Source organism: Papio anubis, chromosome 1 (genome assembly GCF_008728515.1).
Source record: "Papio anubis isolate 15944 chromosome 1, Panubis1.0, whole genome shotgun sequence".
In the NCBI taxonomy this organism is placed as follows: Eukaryota; Metazoa; Chordata; class Mammalia; order Primates; family Cercopithecidae; genus Papio; species Papio anubis.
This window is the reverse complement of record NC_044976.1, coordinates 110,036,225-110,060,160: the sequence shown is the minus strand read 5'-3', so window position 1 is coordinate 110,060,160 and position 23,936 is coordinate 110,036,225. Positions and strand designations below refer to the sequence as shown.

General features: G+C 38.9%; 1 protein-coding gene across 4 annotated transcripts in view; it reads right to left on the bottom strand.

Moving 5' to 3' along the window:
- The window catches only part of RAP1A (RAP1A, member of RAS oncogene family), a 49,932-nt gene that overhangs the window by 11,355 nt on the left and 14,641 nt on the right, over nucleotides 1–23,936 (bottom strand). For 3 of the 4 annotated variants that reach the window (XM_009215324.4, XM_021926495.2, XM_009215321.4), the window contains exons 2-4: nucleotides 10,016–10,099; nucleotides 5,478–5,546; nucleotides 3,390–3,446 (exon numbers count right to left, since the gene is read on the bottom strand). In XM_009215324.4, the coding sequence (XP_009213588.1) occupies nucleotides 3,390–3,446; nucleotides 5,478–5,546; nucleotides 10,016–10,072 (183 nt within the window). In that variant the 5' untranslated portion in view covers nucleotides 10,073–10,099. Of the gene's footprint in view, nucleotides 1–3,389; nucleotides 3,447–5,477; nucleotides 5,547–10,015; nucleotides 10,100–23,936 lie in introns of those variants that run through there. The other variant, XM_021926518.2, reaches the window with a different exon arrangement.

Genomic DNA, 23,936 nt, shown 5'->3' with positions numbered 1-23,936 from the left:
CACAACAAATATCTACTAACAATGTTGTAGCCCTACCTTTTAAGGTAAAGCCAATAGGGTTCTCCGAGAGTTTGGATGTACACAGAATATAACAAAAAATACAGTCAAAGATGACTCCATGGTTTCAGGCATAACCAACTAAAAGGGTACTATTTACTGAGATGGGAAAGAATGGAAAGACCCAGGTCAGGGAAAGGCTATCAGGAGTTCAGTTTGGACATGTTATGTTTGAGATGCTTATTAGACATACAAAAAGAGATACCAAGAGGCAGTTAGATATAAGAACTTAAGTTCAGAAAAGAAATGAGAGATAGGGATATTGTTTGGATGTTTGTCACCTCCAAACCTTATGCTGAAATGTAATCCGCAACGTTGGAGGTGAGGCCTGTGGGAGGTGTTTGGGTCATGGAGGCAAATCCCTCATGAATGGCTTAGTGCTATCCTCACGATTGTGAGTTCCCATGAGATCTGGTTGTTTGAAAGTGTGTGGCATCTCCCGCTCTCTCTTTGCTCTTGCCATATAAAACACCTACTCCCCTTTGCCTTTCACTATGACTGTAAGATTCCTGAGGTGTTTACCAGAAGCAGATGCTGAAGCTATGCTTGTATAGCCTGCAGAACCATGAGCCAATTAAACCTCTTTTCTTCATAAATTATCCAGCCTCAGGTATTTCTTTACAACAATGCAAACGGCCTAATACAGACAGAGTTATAAAGTTAGTATTTATTAGGATACAGATTGTATTTAAAACCAAGCAACTGAAGATCTCCAAAGCAGTGTTGTTAGAAAAGAGAAGTGCAAGTATTGAACCCTGAGGTCCTCCAACATTAAGAGGTGGGGAAGATAAAGAGGAATTAGGAAAGGAGACGTAGGAGTAACCAATGAGACGGAGAAAATCCGAAAAGTATTGTTTCTTGGAAGCCAAATGAATAAAGGTTTTACATTAGAAAGCAGTGATAAACTGAGTCAAAGGCTGCTGAAAAGTCAAGGGAGTTGAGGATATATTCAAGAGAATTATAAATGATGGACGGACCGTGGACCTGAAGCTATATGCAGAGGGGGCTGAAGATATAAGGGATAATAAAAAGATGTTAGGATAAATGGATTACAGGTTGTAATGAAGTTGAAGGGCACTAAAGGAAATGAGATGTCTTGGGTGCAGTGGCTCACACCTGTTATCCCAGCACTTTGGGAGGCCAAAGACAGGAGGATCCCTTGAGTCCAGGAGTTCAAGACCAGCTTGGACAACATAGTGAGACCCTGTCTCTACAAAAAACAAACAAACAAACAAACAAAAACACCTAGGTGTGGTGGTGTGCGCCTGCAGTAGCACCAGCTCCTCAGGAGGTGATGGTGGGAAGATTTCTTGACCCTGGGAGATTGAAGCAGAAGTGATCTGTGTTCAGACCACTGCACTCCAGCCTGGGTGACAGAGAGAGACCCTGTTTCAAAACAAAAAACAAAACAAAACAAAACAAAAAGAGGAAGTGAGATGGATAAAGAAAAAAGTAGTGAGTAGTGGAGGATAAGAAGCTTGGAAATTAGATTAGGGAGGTATTATATATTGGTAATCACACAGTCTAGGGTAAAACCATGGTATGAATGCCTTAAAGGTAGGATGGGCATCAAGGAACTGATAGGCCAAGCCAGGGTAGTAAATTATCTATGTGTGAGAGAGCAAAAATCTTCAAAGGGTAAGGAGTGATTCTGAGACAAGATTAAGTAGCTGTTTGCAAGGTTTTATGCAAGGCACCAGGGACACAAACAAGCAAATAGGCCTTATAACACAGCATGTTGAGTGCTATGATGGGAGACAGACACGATATTGGATAGCACAAAGTAAAGATCTCTGTGATAGAGAACTTCCGTCTTACAATTTGGACAGAGAAAAAAGAATGCCCATACACTGTGGATGTGATTAAAAAAAAAAAAAAAAAAAGTAGAAAGTATTCTTTTTAGCTATTGGGGTTTCTGGAAACAAAGGGGAATTTTGCTGATTCAGAAGCTAAAAACATTAGGGAGTAGGAGGGTGGGAGAGGGAGAGACAGCTTGATTCAGCTGATACAAGATGTAGTTTCAGAAGGTCTTTACCAGAAGCTTGCTGTGAGGACAAAGGTCCCTGTTAAAAGTTAAGATCAATTTTAAGCATGGAAAAATATAGTATAATTAGTACTATATTGTTGTATAATATCACTCCAATTTGCTTACATGCTTTTTTGGACTATCTGAAATGTTTCCATCATTTATAAAAATTACGGTAGAAAATTTTGTGCTGAATTTTAAACAACTTATCACATTTAAGAATGCCAGTCAGGTGCCATGGCTCACACCTATAATCCCAGCACTTTCAGAAACAGAGCCAGGAAGAACACTTGAGGCCAGGAGTTTGACATTAGCCTGGGCAACACAGAGAGACTACTTCTAAAAAAAAAATTTTTTTTTATTAGCCGGGGGTGGTGGTACGTGCCTGTAGTTCTAGCTACCTAGGAGGCTGCGGCAGGAATATTGCTTGAACCCAGGAGACTGCAGTGAGCTATGATTGCACCACTACACCCTCGCCTAGGCGATAGAGCAAGACCCTGTCTCTTAAGAAAAACAAAAGACGAACCCATCCATTTTAAAGGTAGGAATTGCCTAATGTGTCAAGTCTATGTGTATGGAGAAAAATAAACAAATAAAAGCAAAGATTGCTTCATGTATGTATTTTGTGTGGCAGTATAACTGGAAACCATCAGTTATTAATAAAAAATTATAAAGGTGATGGTATTACTGAAGATAAGAAGAATAAAAGCAAATACACAATTCCATACTGTGTAACAGACATTATGCCGAATGATTTATAATTATTATCTCATTTGCTTATCACAAACACCTTATGATATACTAATATCATTATACTCATTTAAAGATTAGAAAAAGGAGGCTCATAGTAATCCTAAATCTTCTGAGGAAGATTTTTGCCTTCCTCAGAAAACATGTATCTGTCACCAACCCCTAGAGATGTCAAAATGCTAGTGAAAAGAAAAAATTATAAAAATTAATGACTATGGTGCCAAAAGACAAGGTCTTATTTAAACCCACAGAAATACAAATATTAGCTAAAACTCTAAATTTAAAATACATTTAAAAAAATCATTGATAGCATAATCCTTACCTCAATGTAGGAAGAAACCCAACACACAGATTATTACAGCTGAACTTTGTGATACGTAAGCATTAACTACATTACAGTTGATTTTATATTACTTAAGAATCCCTATGTTCAGAGAATTTCTTCTTAATCAGAATGATTACTTTTACTCAGAATTATTTGGATGACAAAACCTACTCAGATGACAAAACCTGCTCACAAATTAAAATCTATCAAAAAAAGAGAAAACATCCTTACTGTCCCTGCAGTATCCAGGATTTCGAGCATACACTGTTGGCAATCGACTTCAACTTGCTGTGGGGGCAAAAAAAGAAAAAGTTAAAAAGTAACATCAAAATCTCATTCTGTTTTCTTCTCCTGTCTTCCATCAAAGTTATCTATTAACAAATACAAAACCTTTCTCCAGCAGTATGCTGTATGGCTGGGGGTAAACTTGGTACCACAATAAAGAACAGCGGTCTCAAGTACAGGCTATTCATATTACAGAAGCCAAGATGGTTAATGCTGAGTTTAGATATTTTCTGACCTCTGTAATGATTCTTATTTGTTCTTAATAAAGGCAAAAGTCGTATTTTGGAATTTAAGGAAAACTTCAACAAACAAGTATAGTTCTAACAGAAAAAAAGTATATATGCCTATTTATATTATCTCCAAAGAAAACAAAGTACAAAAATATTAAATGGCTCAAAATGCACACAAGATTTTGGGGTAAAAAAAAAATCTTGCCAACTTACCATGTTCAAGTTGTTAAAATTTTACTAAAACATGCAGAAAATTAATACATAGTAAATTTGAGTTTAAGACATAAAAGAAACACAGGAGTACTCAAATAAACAGCAATGAGCTAAAACAGTCCTCAAGACTAAGGCACTTTTCTAGAAAAGCTCTATGTGAAAGGTGAAATTTTATACACTGAGTTCTATTTACCCACTGATCTTATAAAAGAAGAGAAGGTTGGTCTAAAGAAAGTATCAACTATCAACTGTGTGGAAAACTATTTCAATAAAGAAGGGATTAAGAAAAGTTAGTCCTTTAGAATTTTAGGTACAGATCTTGCTTTGCAGTTAAAGCTTTAACTAGCAACTTACTTTGGGGAAATTTCAGTAGAGCAACACTGTCTTCTAAAAATAAATGTGCTAACCTAAAGACTATTTTAAACTCTGCTTCTGTGTCAGATCAGACATTGATGAGGGGCACCACTGGTCAGACCACAAACTCATCCCCCCCACCACTTATGGGACAAGTGTGATAATCTGCAAAATGTGTAACTGGGAACGCTCAATGAATAATCAATTAGGACTACAGTTTCTCAATGTATCAAGAGCATAATTTTGTTTCCAATTTGAAGACAATGAAACTGCTCTGCTAGTAGTGCTTCATGAACTAACATTAATTCAACAAAAGTTACAGCACTCTTAAAGGTAAATTCTAAAAACATCTTCAAAAGCAATCCTTTCCTATTAAAGTTTAATCTTTTAAAAAAATATCCTTGGCTACTAGCCTTTTATAACCCCCATCCCACCCAATATATTTGACAAATAAAATACTGAAAATTTTCCACAACTCTAGCTGGTCTTCTACAGAATATTTTTTGTCAAGACCAAGTATCTAATTTTTTTTCCCTTTTAAATAGTCTTTATTTATTATAGCAGTTTTAGGTTCACAGCAAAACTGAGAGGAAGGTGCAGAGATTTCCCACATACTCCCTGCCACCACAAATGCATAGCCTCACCCCACTATCAACATCCTGCACCAGAGTGGTACATCTGTTACAACTGATAAACCCACATGAACACATCATTATCACCAAGAGTCCACAGTTTACATTAGGATTTTCTTTTGGCATTGTACATTCTGTGGGTTTTGACAAATGTATGGCATGTAATCCAATTATAGTATTACACAGACTCTAATTTGTTTGTAGTCTAAAGATGAAATACCTTTAAACTTATAAAACTAAACAAAAATAAAAATGTTTAGTCACTGGATAACTTCAAGCATAAAGGTGGTCTTAACTTTTGGTAACAAAAGAGTAAGTTGAAAACACACCTACTATTTATATGTAATTTTTTCATATGTGGCAATATTCCCCACCTGGAAAATGTCCACATTAAGGAACAAGTCACTAATTAGTAACAGAACATAGAGCTTTGAATATCGAAGTAGTATTCTGTAAGAAATATTCTGTCTTGATGAAACTTTTAAAAACATATGCACAACATTTGCATCATTTCTCAAAACTATTTTCAAAAAGCAAATGTACAGATCAAATTTTAACATCATAAGGAACTACTTGTAAACGTGTGTACCAGTTTCACATTTTACCTTTCTGTAGGAATCTTCTATCGTTGGGTCATATTTTTCAACAAAAATTCCCTGAACAAACTGAACTGTCTGGGGAAAAAAAATAAGAGAAATATTAAAAAATTAAAGAAAAAACTCCTTTGAATGTTACTTAACCTCACAAGTTATAATGATTAATTGAAATTATGTGAAAATTCTGGGTAAACACATAAATGTAAAGTATATCATTATCTTTCAATATAAGGATACAACCATAATTAAGAGTACATTTATTATGAAAGGAGGTAGTCATGTTAAAAGCTGTCATCAATACTGACGATAATACACTGTTAATTACATTAAGTTTTAAAATACAAGGATACAAATAACATATCTGAACTAATTAAAAGATGAAAAATTATCAGTATTTAACTCCTACTGCCCCTTTGTATATCTATAGTAACTTTTATCCCATGCCCTCTGCCCTTAATGAAGTGACAAAGATTCTAATTTTTTTTTAAAACACAGGGTCTTTGCTATGTTGCCTGGGCTGGCCTTGAACTCCTGAACTCAAGAGATCCTCCCGCCTCAGTCTCCTAGGTAGCTGGGACCTCAAGCAGCATCTGGCTTAAATTTTTTAAAGCCTTTCTAAATTGTGGTGGAAAAGAGAAAGGGAAATTTAAACTTACTGAATGTTTATTATGTTCCAGACATTAAGCTAGCCACTTTTAATTTATAACCACATTCAAATTTCACTTTCATCCCAGAAATAGTTATTCTTCCTATTTGCCAGCTGAGATTCAAACACACATCTTCCTGATTCTAAAGCCTTACTTTTTCCATTGGAAAATACTGCCCATTCGTCTTTTTCAGATATTACCTACTTTTATCTTAAAGGCATCTAAAAACACATACTAGAAAATATGTATTTATCATTCAGTAAGTGAAAAAAGTACAGAAGATGGTTTTAAGATATTGTCTAGATAACTTTAAAACAGGGTCTGGTACATTGTTGCCTAAAAAGCAAGGGTAAGAATGTGGACTAAGGTCATCTACACTTAAATTACTCAGAGGAATATTTGATATACTATTTTAGCTTGAGCTAAAGAGATTAACTCAAATATAGTAAACAAACTTCTTTCTCCTACTAAGCTTCTATTATTCAAAGGCAACTCAAGATAAAATCACAACAAAAACTTTAATAATCACTTTTATCAAGGATTTAATCACCTCATCTTCTAAGTATGACACATAATTTAAACATAAAAAACAGTCTATGCTGGATGCAGTGGCTCATGCTGTACTCCTAGCACTTTAGGAGGCCAAGGCAGGAGGAATGCTTGAGCTCAGGAACTTGAGACCAACCTGGGCAACGTAGTGAGACTTTGTCTCTACAAAAAAAATTTAAAAATTAGCCAGGGGTGGTGGCATGCACCTGTAGTCCCAGCTACTTGGGTGGCTAAGGTGGGAGGATTCCTTGAGCCTAGGAGGTTGAAGTTGTAGTGAGCCATGATCATGCCACCGCACTCCAGGGAAAGATGCTGATTCAAAAAAAAAAAAAAAAAAAATACTTTGGGAGGCCGAGGTAGGCAGATCACGAGGTCAGGAGATTAAGACCATGCTGAAACCCCGTCTCTACTAAAAAATACAAAAGGCCGGGCGCGGTGGCTCAAGCCTGTAATCCCAGCACTTTGGGAGGCCGAGACGGGCGGATCACGAGGTCAGGAGATCGAGACCATCCTGGCTAACACGGTGAAACCCTGTCTCTATTAAAAAATACAAAAAAAACTAGCCGGGCGAGGTGGCGGGCGCCTGTAGTCCCAGCTACTCCAGAGGCTGAGGCAGGAGAATGGCGTAAATTCAGGAGGCGGAGCTTGCAGTGAGCTGAGATCCGGCCACTGCACTCCAGCCTGGGCGACAGAGCGAGACTCCGTCTCAAAAAAAAAAAAAAAAAAAAAAAAAAAATTAGCTGGGCGCAGTGGTGAGAGCCTGTAATCCCAGCTACTCGGGAGGCAGGAGAATGGCGTCAACCCGGGAGGCGGAGCCTGCAGTGAGCCGCGATCTCGCCACTGCACTCCCGCCTGGGCGTAAAAAAGAAAAAAAGGCAGTCTAATATGGCTTCCTAATATGCTTTAGGCTAGAACAGAGGTTCTCAAAATACGGTCCAAGGCAGAGGCTCCCTAAGGCCAAACTATCTTCCTAACAATACTAAGATGTACTCTTCTTCTTCTCTCATAAGTTTACAGTGGAATCTTCCAAAGTAGAACATTTGCTATTCCAAGAGACTGGATACAGAAGCAGGCATAAGAGCCCATGTGCCTTCTATAAGCCAGACATTAATAAGACTTGCACAAATGCAAAACAATCCAACACTTCTCATTTCTTTCTTACTAAAAGTAATGTTTTACTACTCCTCTGAATCTTATCCTCTGTCTTAATTTTCAGGGACATCTCATTCATTGATTCACATAGATTATAATTTTATTCCTCAGGTTTTTGTACTGGATCATCTCCTCTTTTCCTCTCTTGTATCCTCATTTTCCTCTCCAGTGGAGAGGAATTGCCCCAGCATACAAATATGCTTTACTATCTCCAATTCTAAAACAAAAACAAAAACCTCCCTTAACCCCAATATCTCTCCAGCTTCTGCCCCCATTCTCTATCTCCTCTTATAATCAAGCTTCTTCAAATGTCTATATTCCATTTCCTCAGCTCTCATTTACTCTTCAACCCACCCCACTATGGTTATGGCAACATGACCTGACTAAAGCTGCTTTCTTTACCATGTCCCACTACCTCTATGCTCTCTGATCATCTCTTTCCTCTTTTTTACTTGACTTTTGAGCAATCAAGTAAAGACACCTTCTATATGCTAGATCCTCCAATCCTACCCACTTCCTAAAGGTTGAGAGGTACTCAGAGCTCAGTACTGGGCTCTGCTCTTCTCTCTCTAGTATCTCCCTAGACCTCTTTCACTCCTGTGGATTTTTTTCCAAAATTATTTCTGAAAAGGTGATTCATGGACATAGCACTAAATTCAAAAGGCATAAAAGGCTATGCAGTGAACTAAGCGTATCTACCACCCTTGTTCCCAGCTATCCAGTCCCACTCCCAAGAAAGTAACTGATATTACCCATAGCTTATTTAACCTTGCAGAGATACTCTATGATTTTACAGCTATCTGCCCTCAGCCTACACTTTTTTTAATCTAAAACACAAATTATAGTCTACACTGTTTAGTACCTTTTTTCTCCGTAATAATACATCTTGGATATCATTACATATAGGTATATATAGAGCTATTGCATTCTTTCTAATGGCTGTATTCTACTCTGAAAATGTATTAAAATTTACTTAACTAGCCCCTTAATGGAACACATTTAGGTTGTTTCCAGACTCTGGTCACTTGGTCACTGTAAAGAATGTTGCAATGTTCCCTGACCACGCCATTTTGCACATGTGAACTTATATGTGGGCTACATTTTTAGAAAAGGAATCTTTGAATTGAAAGTTATATGCCATTAAAAATGACAGATATTCTCAAACATTCTCGACAGAGGCACTAATTTACACACCTAACAGTAATGTAACTCTCATGAAATTAAATATCATCACCATATTGATGGCACCCAAAGTCATATCACCGGTCTCTCTCTTTTATTACTTCAACATGTCACAAACATAAAATCTGGCTTGACTCTTTGATTTGGACTCTCACTGCTCATTCTCCACTGTTTCCCTTCTTTTTTAAATCCATCCATAATAGTAGCTCAAACTAGAAACCTGGGAGCCATCCTTGACAGCTCCTTCTCTCCTAGTCATCGTATCAATCTAGCACCAACTTACGTCAGTTCTACCACTTACTCAATCCTCAAACATCTACTTCTCTCTTCTTCACTGCCATGGTTTTAATCCAAGCTTCCATAAACAATGATCTGGTATACTGTATTAACTCCCAATTTGTCTCCCACATCCACTCTGCCTTTCTTCTAAATTAATCCGTATTTTTTTTTTCAGAGTATCTCTCTCACAAGTATAACCAAGGAGTTCTTTGTTTAATTGTGTATTTATCACATCTCCTCCACTACAATGCAAGCTCCACGAGAAACTATGACTATTTTTGTTCACTCCTGTGACCCTAGAATCTGACATTGTAGAAGCTTAGTAACTATTTACTAAATAAAAACAGCATGAACACAAAAAATGACCTTCATTCCATGTAAGTCTAGAGTGGAAGCAGGTGAGGAATTATCCCAATAGAATCTGTAATAATCAGTTTCCCCCACTACAATGTAAATTCCTTAAAAATGAGAACAATCTTACTCCTCTCTGAATCATAAACACTGGTGCTTGCCATGTAAGACAGTCAATAAATATTTGATAAATGTAAGAATAAATGAGCCAACGTTATAAAAGTATATATCTGTGGTTATTAAATGATTTCCCGTCCTTTGTGGGGCAGATACCAGATATATAATAATGCCACCTTTTCTCTTTGGTGTCTAGAAGTCTGAAAGCAAGGAAATATCAAAATTCTTCTTGTATTATACTAATCAGTTACAGTTAGGTGGCTAACTTACCAGAGCAGACTTCCCAACGCCTCCTGAACCAAGGACCACTAGCTTGTACTCACGCATGATGTGATCTGTTTAAATACTGACGATCTGAAAAACAAACAAACAAACAAAAAAATCAAAGATTAAGAAACATACTAACAGCCTAATAATGTACAATTGCTACATCAAATATAGGAGTTCGTTTTGTTTTTTCCTTGTAAGACTATCAAAGGGACAACAGAAGCTACATGGCAAAAATCCATATAGATTAAAGTTTATAGGATTACTTTCAGACATTTTAATTCACTGAAGATCATCTTTGACTAGGCATCAATTATGTTCATATTACTTCTAAGAATCTTTGATTAAAAACAAGATGATTAAATCCAACAGTTGATAATCTTATGACTACAATGATAAACCCAATTCTTTGCAAAGCTATCATTTAAACAACTTATGTACTTTTTAAAAATATTCACTCATGAGCTTTAATATAATGTACAGGCTATTTTACTTAAAATATTCTACAGTAATTCTACACTATTTTGTTCATTATTGTATTATAGCTCAACCATTTAAAGTGTCATCTTGAAAATAATTAAAGATGTGAACAGGAGATCAGATGAAATTGCTAAACACTATAGGCAGTTATTAGCAATACACGACATAAGGCCCAAATGGCCAGAGAAAATAAAAGGAACATAAACTTTATTTTTTATCTCCATGGTTATCTTAAAAGGTATAAAGACAGGAAATAATTTTCAATGGCCATGGTGGAATAACTAGAAACAGACTTTTCAACTCACAATAACAGCCAGAACAGTGAACAAAAAAATATAAAACTCTTTTTAGATATTGGATAACAAGCAGTGTAGGACTGTGATTTCTGAGATGCAAAAGAAATGAAGTGAGACCTAACCTGCCCTGGCTTTCTGCCTAGAGGCACTTTTCAGACTATGGTGAAGGGAGAAAGAACTCAAGCAGAGCTTAGAAGTGTGCCAGAGAAGTGGAAGCTAAGCATAAAGAATTCCAGAAATCTGCATAAGGATTCACTTGAGTCTAGCTAAGCACTAAGCCCAGCACACAGACTAACTTCAAAAAGTAAGGCAAAGAATAAATAGAGATTTACAGGTGGAACAATTCCCAGAGTCATATGGTTCTGACTAGAAGTCTTCCTTGTTGAAAAACTAGGAATTCACTAGAAACCTCAAAAGACTCTTATCTTAGTAGCAGAGCTAAATAAGCTCTAGAGTAAATGATATTCTAGATGCTTCCTAACAAAGCTTAAAACAAGGCTCAAAAGGATGGAGTTGGTCCATGTGTAACTCAACCACTTGTCTAAACAAAGTCCAAGATTCTTTAAAAGAAGCAGAAAAAAAAAATTCCACCACTCAATCATATAAAATTAACAATGTCCAGTATCCAATAAAAAATTAATAGAAATGTGGAGAAAGAAAATGTGACCTGAAACCAGAGTGACATAAATCAGCTGAAACCATCCCAGAAACAAGATGATGAAATTAGCCAATGAGGACTCTAAAACAATTATAAATATGCTCAAAAATTTAAAGAAAAAAAAATGAGGAAGAAAATGGTACACATAATTAGAACCAAAAAGAACTTAGAGTATTCAGGCTGGGCGCAGCGGCTCATGCCTGTAATCCCAGCACTTTGGGAGGCCGAGGCGGGTGGATCACGAGGTCAGGAGATCAAGACCACCCCGGCTAACACAGTGAAACCCCGTCTCTACTAAAAATACAAAATATTAGCCAGGCGTGGTGGCAGGCATCTGCAGTCCCAGCTACTCAGGAGGCTGAGGCAGGAGAATGGCATGAACCCAGGAGGTGGAGCCTGCAGTGAGCCAAGATCGTGCCACTGCACTCCAGCCTGGGCGACAGAGCGAGACTCCGTCTCAAAAAAAAAGAACTTACAGTATTCAAAAACAGTATGTGAAACAGGAATATCACTGGAGGGTATTAACAATATATTAAATACCACAGAAGGAAAGTACAGGGGATCTGAAGACACAGTAATAGAAAATACCCAAATTTAAACGCAGCTAAAATGTGATGAGAATAAGGGGAAAGAAGAGAAGGGGAAAGGGAGACAGGAGAGAGGGAACAAAGAAGCAAGGGTAGAAGGACTAGGGGTGTAATAAGAAAGAAAAGAAAAAGACAAGAACTACAGGGCAATATCAAGCCATCAAGCAGTATAATATATATGTAACTGGAATGGCGAGCAGGGGTAGCATTTGAAGAAATAATGACATTTTCAAAATTTGATAAAACTGATATATCTGGCCAGGTGCAGTGGCTTATGCCTGTAATCCCAGCACTTTCGGAGGCCAAGATAGGCAGATCACTTGAGGCCAAGAGTTAGAGACCAGCCTGGATAATATGGTGAAACTTCATCTCTACCAAAAATACAAAAAATTAGCTGAGTGTGGTAGCATGTGCCTGTGGTCCCAGCTACTTGGGAGGTTGAGGTAGGAGGACCCCTTGAACTCAGAAGGCAGACGTTGCAGTGAGCTGCGATTGTCCCACTGCACTCCAGCCTGAGTGACAGAGACCCTGTCTCAAAAAAAAAAAAAAAAAAAAAAGACACATCTACACATCCAAGTAACTCAATGAGCCCGCCTCCTGAAGGAGTATAAACACAAAGAAAACCAAAATGAGGCAGAATAATCAAATTCCCGAAAAGCTGTCAAAAACAGAAAATCTTACAAGGAGCCAGAAGAAAAAAATTTACATAGAAACAAAGTTAAAATATACAGACTTCAGCCAGGCACGATGGCTCATGCCTGTAATCCCAGCACTTTGGGAGCCGAGGTGGGCGGATAGTCTGAGCTCAGGAGTTTGCGACCAGCCTGGGCAACACGGTGCAACCCCGTCTCTACTAAAATACAAAAAATTAGCTGGGCGTGGTGGCATGAGCCTGTAGTCCCAGCTACTCGGGAGGCGGAGGCAGGAGAATCGCTTGAACCCAGGAGGCAGTGGTTACAGTGAGCCGAGAGATTGAGCCACAGCACTGCAGCCTGGGCAACAGAGTGAGACTCCATCTCAAAAAAAAAAAAAAAAAAAAATACACACACACACAGACTTCTTGTGAAGCTATGCAAGACAAGAAAATGGAACTATAAAACAAAGAAAAATCCGGTCAACCTAGAAAAATAAATACAATGAATATATGTTGAAGAAATGGAAGTAAAAGATTTTTCCCAGACTTCATCCTCCTGGTGGGGGCGGGAAAAAAAAAAGCTGGAGGCATAAAAAGTTCACCAGCATACATTTAAATCATGAAGAATTTTTTTTTTTGGGGGGGGGGGGGACAGGGTCTCACTCTGTTGCCCAGGCTGGAGTACAAGGAGTACAGTGGTACGACTGTAGCTCACTGCAGCCTCAAATTCCTAGGCTCAGGCAATCTTCCCACCTCAGCCTCCTGAGCAGCTGGCACTACAGGAGTGCACCACCACACCTGGCTAACGTTTCTAACTTTTTTTGTAGACAAAGGGTCTCACTATGTTACCTAGGCTGGTCTCAAACTCCTGGGCTCAAAGGCTCCTCCCACCTTGGCCTCCCAAAGTGCTGGGATTACAGGTATGAGCCATCACACCCAGCCACAAGAGTAATTTCACCACTTAGAGCAAAAATGATAATAATCACTGGGTTTACATGTAGAAGTAAAATATATTACAACAGTAGAAGAGAGAAAAAGAGAATACTGAAGGTCCTTAGATTATATCTGAAGTAATACAGCACGTTTTGAAGTAAATTGTCATATGTTAAAGAAGTATATTGTAAGTCCCTGAGCAACCACTAAAAACAAACAAACAAAATTCAACTCAGGCCGGGCGTGGTGGCTCACGCCTATAATCCCAGCACTTTGGGAGGCTGAGGTGGGTGGATCACCTGAGGTCAGGAGTCCCAGACAAGCCTGGCCAACATGGCAAACCCCATCTCTACTAAAAATATAAAAAGTAGCCGGGCATGGTGGCAGGCGCCTGTAATCCCAGCTATGTGGGAGGCTGCGGCAGGAGAACTGCTTGAACCCGGGAGACGGAGGTTGCAGTGAGCTGAGATTATGCCACTGCACTCCAGTCTGGACAACAGAGCGAGATTCCATGTAAAAAAAAAAAAAATTTCAACTCAATCAGAAAGAATGTATGAAAAATGCAAACAAATAAGCAAAAAATAGCGAAGAAAAAATTGGGATAAATACAAAAGGCAAGATGGCAGAATTGAAAGGAAATCACATCATTACATTAAATGCAAATTGTCTACACATTCCAATTCAAAGGCAATATAAAAAAGTAAGACCTAACTATATGTTGCTTCAAGAAACATCTTTAAATATGGATACAGGAAAAAACATCTATTGGTAACAAAGTCACAATTACTGCTAATATTACTGCTGTGTTTTGTTGCCTGCATTCAAAATAGAAATACTAAATTTCATTCAGAGATTAGTGGAAAAAAAAGATACAAATATTTTTTCTTTCTATGAGAGTATTGGGAACCCTGGATTAAGAATCCCTACCTACTCTAAACAGTTACCATTTTAGGTTACTTTAGTTCAGTTCTCAAACTTTTTGGTTTCAAGTCTTCTTTATAAACTCTTTTATTTTTTTCTTGAGACAGGGTCTCACTCTTTGCTCAGGCTGGAATGCAGCGGCACAATCACAACTCACTGCAGTCTCCACCTCCCTTGCTCAAGTAAGTGATCCTTCCGCCTCAGCCTCCTGAGTAGCTGGGACTACAGACATGCACCACCCCAACTGGGTAATTTTCTTTTTTCTTTTTCTCTCTTTTGCAGGGACGGGATCTCACTATGTTGCGCAGGCTAGTCTCAAACGATTCAGATTCCCAAAAGTGAGAATCACTTGTGCCCAGGAGTTTGAGACTAGCCTGGGCAACATAATCGAAGAGGCCATCAAGTAAGGCTCAAGATGCTTCGGCCTCCCAAAGTGCTGAAATTATAGGTGTGAACCACCATGCCCAGCCAACACTTTTACATTCTTTTTTTTTTTTTCCAACAATATCAATAATCACTTTATTTTGTTATACTTTAAATTCTGGAATACCTGTGCAGAAAGTGCAGGTTTGTTACATAGGTATACGTGTGCCATGGTGGTTTGCTGCACTCATCAACCCGTCATCTACATTAGGTATTTCTCCTAATGCCATGCCTCCCCTTACCCCCACCCCCCGATAGGTCCTGGCATGTGACCTTCCCATCCCTGTGTCCATGTGTTCTCACTGTTCAACTCTCACTTATGAGTGAGAACATGCAGTGTTTGGTTTTCTGTTCCTGTGTTAGTTTGCTGAGAATGATGGTTTCCAGCTTCATCCATTGCCCTGCAAAGGACATGAACTCATTCTTTTTCATGGCTGCATAGTATTCCATCGTGTATATATGCCACATTTTCTTTATCCAGTCTATCATTGATGGGCATTTGGGGTTGGTTCCAAGTCTTTTCTATTGTGAATAGTGCTGCAATAAACATACAGGTGCGTGTGTCCTAATAGTAGAATGATTTATAATCCTTTGGGCATATACCCGGTAATGGGATTGCTGGGTTAAATGGTATTTCTGGTTCTAGATCCTTGAGGAATCACCACACTGTCTTCCACAATGGTTGAACTAATTTACACTCCTACCAAAAATGTAAAAGTGTTCCTATTTCTCCACATCCTCTCCAACATCTGTTGTTTCCTGACTTTTTAATGATCACTATTCTAACTGGCGTGAGATGGTATTTCATTGTGGTTTTGATTTGCATTTCTCTAACGACCAGTGATGATGAGCTTTTTTTCATATGTTTGCTGGCTGCATAAATATCTTCTTTTGAGAAGCGTCTGTTCATATCCTTTGCCCACTTTTTGATGAGGTTGGTTTTTTTCTTGTAAATTTGTTTAAGTTCCTTGTAGATTCTGGATATTAGCCCTCTGTCGGATGGGTTGCAAAAATTTTCTCCCATTCTGTAGGTTACCTGTTCACTCTGCTGATAGTTTCTTTTGCTGTGCAGCTCCTCTTTGGTTTCATTAGATCCCATTTATGGGATTTTGGCTTTCGTTGCCATAGATTTTGGTGTTTTAGTCATGAAGACTGCCCATGCCTATGTCCTGAATAGTATTGCCTAGGTTTTCTTCTCGGGTTTTTATGGTTGTAGGTCTCACGTTTAAGTCTTTAATCCATCTTAAATTTTGCATAAGGTGTAATAAAGGAGTCCAGTTTCAGTTTTCTGCATATGACTAGCCAGTTTTCCCAACATCATTTATTAAATAAGGAATCCTTTCTCCATTGTTTGTTTTTGTCAGGTTTGTCAAAGATCAAATGGTTGTAGATGTGTGGTGTTATTTCTGAGGCCTCTGTTCTGTTCCATTGCTCTATATATCTGTTTTGGTACCAGTACCATGCTGGTTTGGTTGCTGTAGCCCCATAGTATAGTTTGAAGTCAGTGTGATACCTCCAGCTTTGTTCTTTTTGCTTAGCACTGTCTTGGCTATATGGGCTGTTTTTTGGTTCCGTATGAAATTTGAAGCAGTTTTTTTCTAATTCTGTGAAGAAACTCAATGGTAGCTTGATGGGGATAGCGTTGAATCTATAAATTACTTTGGGATACTGATTCTTCCTATCCATGAGCATGGAATGTCTTTCCATTTGTTTGTGTCCTCTCTTATTTCCTTGTGCAGTGGTTTGTAGTTCTCCTTGAAAAGGTCCTTCACATGCCTTCTAAGTTGTATTCCTAGGTATTTTATTCTCTTGGTAGCAACTGTGAATGGGAGTTCACTCATGATTTTGCTGTTTGTCTATTATTGGTGTATAGGAATGCTTGTGATTTCTGCACATTGATTTTGTATCCTGAGACTTTGCTGAAGTTGCTTATCAGCTTAAGGAGTTTTTGGGCTAAGACAACAGAGTTTTCTAAATATACAATCATCTCATCTGCAGAGACAATTTGACTTCCTCTCTTCCTATCTGAATACCCTTTATTTCTTTGTCTTGCCTGATTGCCCTTGCCAGAACTTCCAATACTATGTTGAACAGGAGTGGTGAGAGGGCATCCTTGTTTTGTGCCAATTTTCAAAGGGAATGCTTCCAGTTTTTGCCCATTCAGTATGATATTGGCTGTGGGTGTGTCATAAATAGCTCTTATTATTTTGGGATATGTTCCATCAGCACTTAGTTTATTGAGTGTTTTTAGCATGAAGGGGTGGATTTTATCAAAGGTCTTTTCTGCATCTATTGAGATAATAATGTGTTTTTTGTCATTGGTTCTGTTTATGTAATGGATTACATTTACTGATTTGCATATGTTGAACCAGCCTTGCATCCCAGGGATAAAGCCGACTTGATTGTGGTGAATAAGGTTTTTGATATGCTGCTGGATTTGGTTTGCCAATATTTTACTGAGGATTTTCGCATCAATGTTCATCAGGGATATTGGCCTGAAATTTTCTTTTTTTGTTGTGTCTCTGCCAGGCTTTGGTATCAGGATGATGCTGGCCTCATAAAATGAGTTAGGGAGGAGCTGCTCTTTTTCTGTTGTTTGGAATAGTTTCAGAAGGAATGGTACCAGCTCCTCTTTGTATCTCTGGTAGAATTCAGCTGTGAATCCACCTGGTCCTGGACTTCTTTTGGCTGGTAAGCTATTAATTACTGCCTCAATTTCAGAACTTGTTATTGGTCTATTCAGGGATTTGACTTCTTCCTGGTTTAGTCTTGGGAGGGTGTATGTGTCCAGGAATTTATCCATTTCTTCTAGATTTTCTAGTCTATTTGCATAGAGGTGTTTATATTCTCTGGTGGTAGTTTGTACTATTGTGCGATCAGTGGTGATATCCCCTTTATCACTTTCTATTGTGTCTATTTGATTCTTCTCTTTTTCCTTCTTTATTAGTCTGGCTAGCAATGTATTTTGTCAATCTTCAAAAAAACCAGCTCCTGGATTCACTGATTTTTTGAAGGGTTTTTTGTGTCTCTATCTCCTTCAGTTCTGCTCTGATCTTAGTTATTTCTTGTCTTCTGCTAGCTTTTGAATTTGTTTGCTCTTGCTTCTCTAGTTCTTTTAATTGTGATGTTAGGGTGTTGATATTAGACCTTTCCTGCTTTCTCCTGTGGGCATGTAGTGCTATAAATTTCCCTCTAAACACTGCTTTAGCTGTGTCTCTGTCCCAGAGATTCTGGTACATTGTGTCTTTGTTCTCATTGATTTTAAAGAACTTATTTATTTCTGCCTTAATTTTGTTATTTACCCAGTAGTCATTCAGGAGTAGGTTGTTCAGTTTCCATGTAGTTGTGCCGTTTTGAGTGAGTTTCTTAATCCTGAGTTCTAATTTGATTGCACTGTGGTCTGAGAGACTGTTATGATTTCCATTCCTTTACATTTGCTGAGGAGTGTTTTGCTTCCAAGTATGTGGTCAATTTTAGAATAAGTGCTATGTGGTGCTGAGAAGAACATATATTCTGTTGATTTAGGGTGGAGGGTTCTGTAGATGTCTATTAGGTCTGCTTGGTCCAGAGCTGGGTTCAAGTTCAGAATATCCTTGTTAATTTTCTGTCTCATTGATCTGTCTAATATTGACAGTGGGGTGTTAAAGTCTCCCACTATTATTGTGTGGGAGTCTAAGTCTCTTTGTAGGTCTCTAAGAACTTGCTTTACGAATCTGGGTGCTCCTGTATTGGGTCCATATATATATTTAGGATAGTTAGCTCTTCTTGTTGCATAGATCCCTTTACCACTATGTAATGCCATTGTCTTTTTTTTTTTTTTTTTAATCTTTGTTGGTTTAAAGTATGTTTTATCAGAGACTAGGATTGCAACGCCTGGTTTTTTTTTTTTCTTGCTTTCCATTTGCTTGGTAAATATTCCTCCATCCCTTTATCTTGGGCCTATGTGTGTCTCTGCACATGAGATGGGTCTCCTGAATACAGCACACTGATGGGTCTTGACTCTTTATCCAATTTGCCAGTCTGTGGTTTTTTAACTGGGGCATTTAGCCCATTCACATTTAAGGTTAATATTGTTATGTGTGAATTTGATCTGGTTATTTTGCACATTAGTTGATGCAGTTTCTTCATGGTGTCATTGGTCTTTATATTTTGGTATGGTTTTTGCAGTGGCTGGTACCGGTTTTTGCTTTCCATATTTAGTGCTTCCTTTAGGGCCTCTTGTAAGGCAGGCCTGGTGGTGACAAAATCCCTCACCCTTTGCTTGTCTGTAAAGGATTTTATTTCTCCTTTACTTATGAAGCTTAGTTTGGCTGGATATGAAATTCTGGGTTGAAAATTCTTTTTTAAGAATGCTGAATATAGGCCCCCACTCTCTTCTGGCTTGTAGGGTTTCTGCTGAGAGATCTGCTGTTATTCTGATGGGCTTCCCTTTGTGGGTAACCTGATCTTTCTCTCTGGCTGCCCTTAACGTTTTTTCCTTGGTTTCAACCTTGTTGAATCTGACGATTATGTGTTTTAGGGTTGCTCTTCTCGAGGAGTATCTTTTGGCATTCTCTGTATTTCCTGAATTTGAATATTGGCCTGCCTTGCTAGGTTGGGGAAGTTCTCCTGGATAATATCCTGAAGAGCATTTTCCAACTTGGTTCCATTCTTCCCGTCACTTTCAGGTACACCAATCAATTGTTGGTTTGGCCTTTTCACATAGTCTCATATTTCTTGGAGGCTTTGTACGTTCCTTTTCATTCTGTTTTCTCTAATCTTGTCTTCATGCTTTATTTCATTAAGTTAATCTTCAATCTCTGATATCCTTTCTTCCACTTGATCGATTCAGCTATTGATATTTGTGTATGCTATATTAAGTTCTTGTGCTGTGTTTTTCAACTCCATCAGGTCATTTATGTTCTTCTCTAAACTGATTATTCTGTAAACTTTTATCAAGGTTCTTAGCTTCCCTGCATTGGGTTAGAATATGCACTTTAGCTCGGAAGAGTTTGTTATTACCCACCTTCTGAGGCCTACTTCCATGAATTCATCAAACTCATTCTCCATCCAATTTTGTTCCCTTGCTGGGGAGCAGTTGTGATCCTTTGGAGGAGAAGAGGCATGCTGGTTTTTGGAATTTTCAGCATTTTTTTCCCCCTCGAGACAGAGTTTCACTCTGTCACCCAGGCTGGAGTGCAATGGTACAATCTCGGCTCACTGCAACCTCCGCCTCCCCAGATTTCACCAATCAGCGCTCTGTGTCTAGCTAAAGGATTATAAATGTACCAATCAGCACTCTAGTAAAAACGCACCAACCAGCGCTCTGTGTCTAAAGGATTGTAAATGCACCAATCAGCACTCTGTAAAATGGACCAATCAGAAGGACATGAGTGGGGACAAATAAAGGAATAAAAGCTGGCCATCCCAGCCAGCAGTCGCAACCTGCTTGGGTCCCCTTCCACACTGTGGAAGCTTTGTTCTTTCGCTCTTCACAATAAATCTTGCTGCTGCTCACTCTTTGGGTCCATGTCACCTTTAAGAGCTGTTAACACTCGCTGCAAAGGTCCGTGGCTTCATTAGTAAAGTCAGCGAGACCAAGAACCCACCGGAAGGAACCAACCCTGGACACACTGGGAGGTTTCTCTGGTCAGGAGGCACGGTTATCAGGGATCCACTTAAGGAGGCAGTCTGTCCCTCAGCAGAGCTTGAGTGCTGTGCTGGGAGATCTGCTGCTCTCTTCAGAGCTGGCAGGCAGGAACGTTTAAGTCTGCTGAAGCTGCGCCGTTTAAGTCTGCTAAAGCTGTGCCCACAGCTGCCAATTCCCCCAGGTGCTCTGTACTAGGGAGATAGGAGTTTTATCTATAAAGCCACTGACTGGGGCTGCTACCTTTCTTTCAGACGCCCTGCCCAGACAGGAATAATCTAGAGAGGCAGTCTGGCTACAGTGGCTTTGTCATGCTGCAGTCTGACCTTTTGGGAGGCTTTGTTTACACCGTGAGGGGAAAACTGCTTATTGAAGCCTCAGTAATGGCAGACGCCCCACCTTCCACCAAGCTGGAGTGTCCCAGGTCAACTTCAGACTGCTGTGCAGAGAATTTCCAGCTAGTGGATCTTAGCTTGTTGGACTCCATGGGGTTGGGACCTGCTAAACAAAATGGCTCCCTGGCTTCAAGACCCTTTCCAGGGGAGTGAACAGTTCTGTCTTGCTGGGGTTCCAGGTGCCACTGGGGTACAAAAAAAAAAAGAAAGAAAGAAAGAAAAAGAAAAACCTCCTACAGCTAGCTCTGTGTCTGCTCAAATGGCCGCCCAGTTTTGTGCTTGAAACCCAGGACCCTGGTGGTGTAGGGACCCAAGGGAATCTCCCGGTCTGCGGGTCATAAAAACTGTGGGAAAAGCATAGTATCTGCACTGAACAGCACCATCCCTCACAGCACAGTCGCTCATGGCTTCCCGTGGCTAGGGGAGGGAGTTTGCTGACCCCTTGCACTTCCCGGGTAAGGTAACACCCCACCCTGCTTCTGCTTGCCCCATGGGCTGCACCCCCTGTCTAACCAGTCCCAATGAGATGAACTGGTACCTCAGTTGGAAATGCAGAAATCACCTGCCTTCTGCACTGGTCTCACTGGGAGCTGCAGACAGGAGCTGTTCCTATTTGGCCATCTTGCCCGGAACCCCCAACTTCTACATTCTTAAGAGCTTTCATTTATATGGGTTCTCAGGAAAAGATGCTGGATTTTTTTTTCCCAAAATATTCTTACTGCATCTACCGATGCTATATGGTTTTTTCTTTTTATTGTATCAATATGTCTACTCTTACCACTTCTGTTGACATTGTACTAAGCTAGGTATAGTAACTATGCAAAAGGAAGAAGTAAAATTGTTTTTATGCACAGTTGACAATCCTGTATGTAGGAGATCTTAAGGAATATACAAAAATGCTATCAGACTAACAAGTGAATTTAGCGAAGCTGCAGGATAAAATGTTGATACAAACAAAACAAAACGTGAACAGTCATGTGCTGCATAATGACATTTCAGTCAACAGACTATTACATACAGGTGGTGGTCTTATAGATTATAACAACATATTTTTACTGTACCTTTTCTATGTTTAGACACACAAATACTTATCATTGTGTTACAACTGCCTACAGTATTCTGTACAGTAATATGATGTACAGGTTTGTAGCCTACAAGCAGTAGGCTATACAGTAGGCTATACAACACAGCCTAGGTGTGTGGTATGCTATATTATACATCCAGATTTGTGTAAGTACACTCTACGGTGTTCACACAATTATTAAATTGACTAACAAGGGATTTCTCCCCATTATGAAGCAACATGTGACTATATTTCTACACACTGGCAAAGAACTGAAAATTGAAATTTAAAAAAAAAAATGCCATTTACAAAAACATCCAGTAAGAAACTACTTAGAGATACATTTAGCAAAATATCTGCAAGACTTATATACCAAAACTACAAAACATGGCTGAAATTAAAGACTTAATAGAGAACTATGCCATATACTAAGATTTGCCCATATTATTATTAAGATGTCATTCTCTTCATGTTGATCTGCAGATTCAATGCAAACTCAATCAGCAGTTTTTGTAGAAACTGACAAGATAACTTTAAAACTTATATGAAAATGCAAATAATTCAGAAAAGCTAACATGGTTTTAAAAAAGGACAAAGTCTTATATTATCTGATTTCTAGACTTACTATATAACTGTAGTAATACATATTGTGTGATATCAGCATAACAACAAACATACCAATCAGTGAAACCAAATTAAGTCCAGAAGTAGAGACACACCTACATGTTAATTCATTTTTAATAAAGGTATACTGTGACACCCCATCCTGCAAGACGGCTCTCAATCAATGATTCTGGCCTCCTGGTACTCATACCTTGTATCGCTCCCTCTCACTATACATACCCTTGAATAAGTTCCCTCCCATGATGAATCAAGATTGGCCATGTGACCAATACGATATGGCAGAAGTGAAAATATGTGACTTCCAAGTCTAGATCCTAAAAGGCACTGCAGGTTGTGATGTGGTCTCCTGGATCACTTGCTCTGAGAGAAGCCAGTCACCATGTCGGGTGAACACCAGTTCTTCAGAGAGGCACACCTGAAGAGGAGCTGAGGACTCTTACCAAGAGTCAGCACCAACTTGCCAATTATGTTAGTGAGCCACCTTTGAAGTTTATCTTGATTTTAGTCAGTCTTAATACAAATAATTGCAGCCTTGCGAAATATCATGAGCTAGAACCCTCCAACCAAACCACTCTCAAATCCCTGATCCACAGAAACTGTGACAGAAAAAAAAAAAAATGATTATTGTTGTTTTAAGCCAATAAAATTTGGGTCAACTGGCTATAGAAAAATAGATCATTAATACAGGGGCAAAAGTAATTCAATGCGTAAAAGATAGTATTGTCAACAAGCCAAGCTGAGAAACAATGTTAACTTCAACTTTTGTCTTTGTAATAGCCAAAAATCTAGAGACAACCCAAGTATCCATCAAACGGTGAATAAATTGTGATATATCCAACTGCCGGAATACTTCTCAGTAATTAATGTAAGGAATGAACTACTTGCAACATGGATGAATCTCAAAAACATGTTCAGCAAAATAAGACAGACACAAAGAATAATATTCTGTAATTCTACTTATATAAAAATCTAGAAAAGGCTGGGCACGGTGGCTCACGTCTGTAATCTCAGCACTTTGGGAGGCCACGGTGGGCAGATCACCTGAGGTCAGGAGTTCGAGACCAGTCTGGCCAATATGGTGAAACTTCGTCTCTACTAAAACTACAAAAATTAGCTGGGCGTGGTGGCATGCGCCTGTAATCTGAGCTACTCAGGAGGCTGAGGCAGGAGAATTGTTTGAACCTGGGAGGCAGGGGGTACAGTGAGTTGAGATCGTACCACCGTACTCCAGTCTGCGCAGCAGAGACTCAGTCTCTTCAAAAAAAAAAATCTAGAAAAGATAAA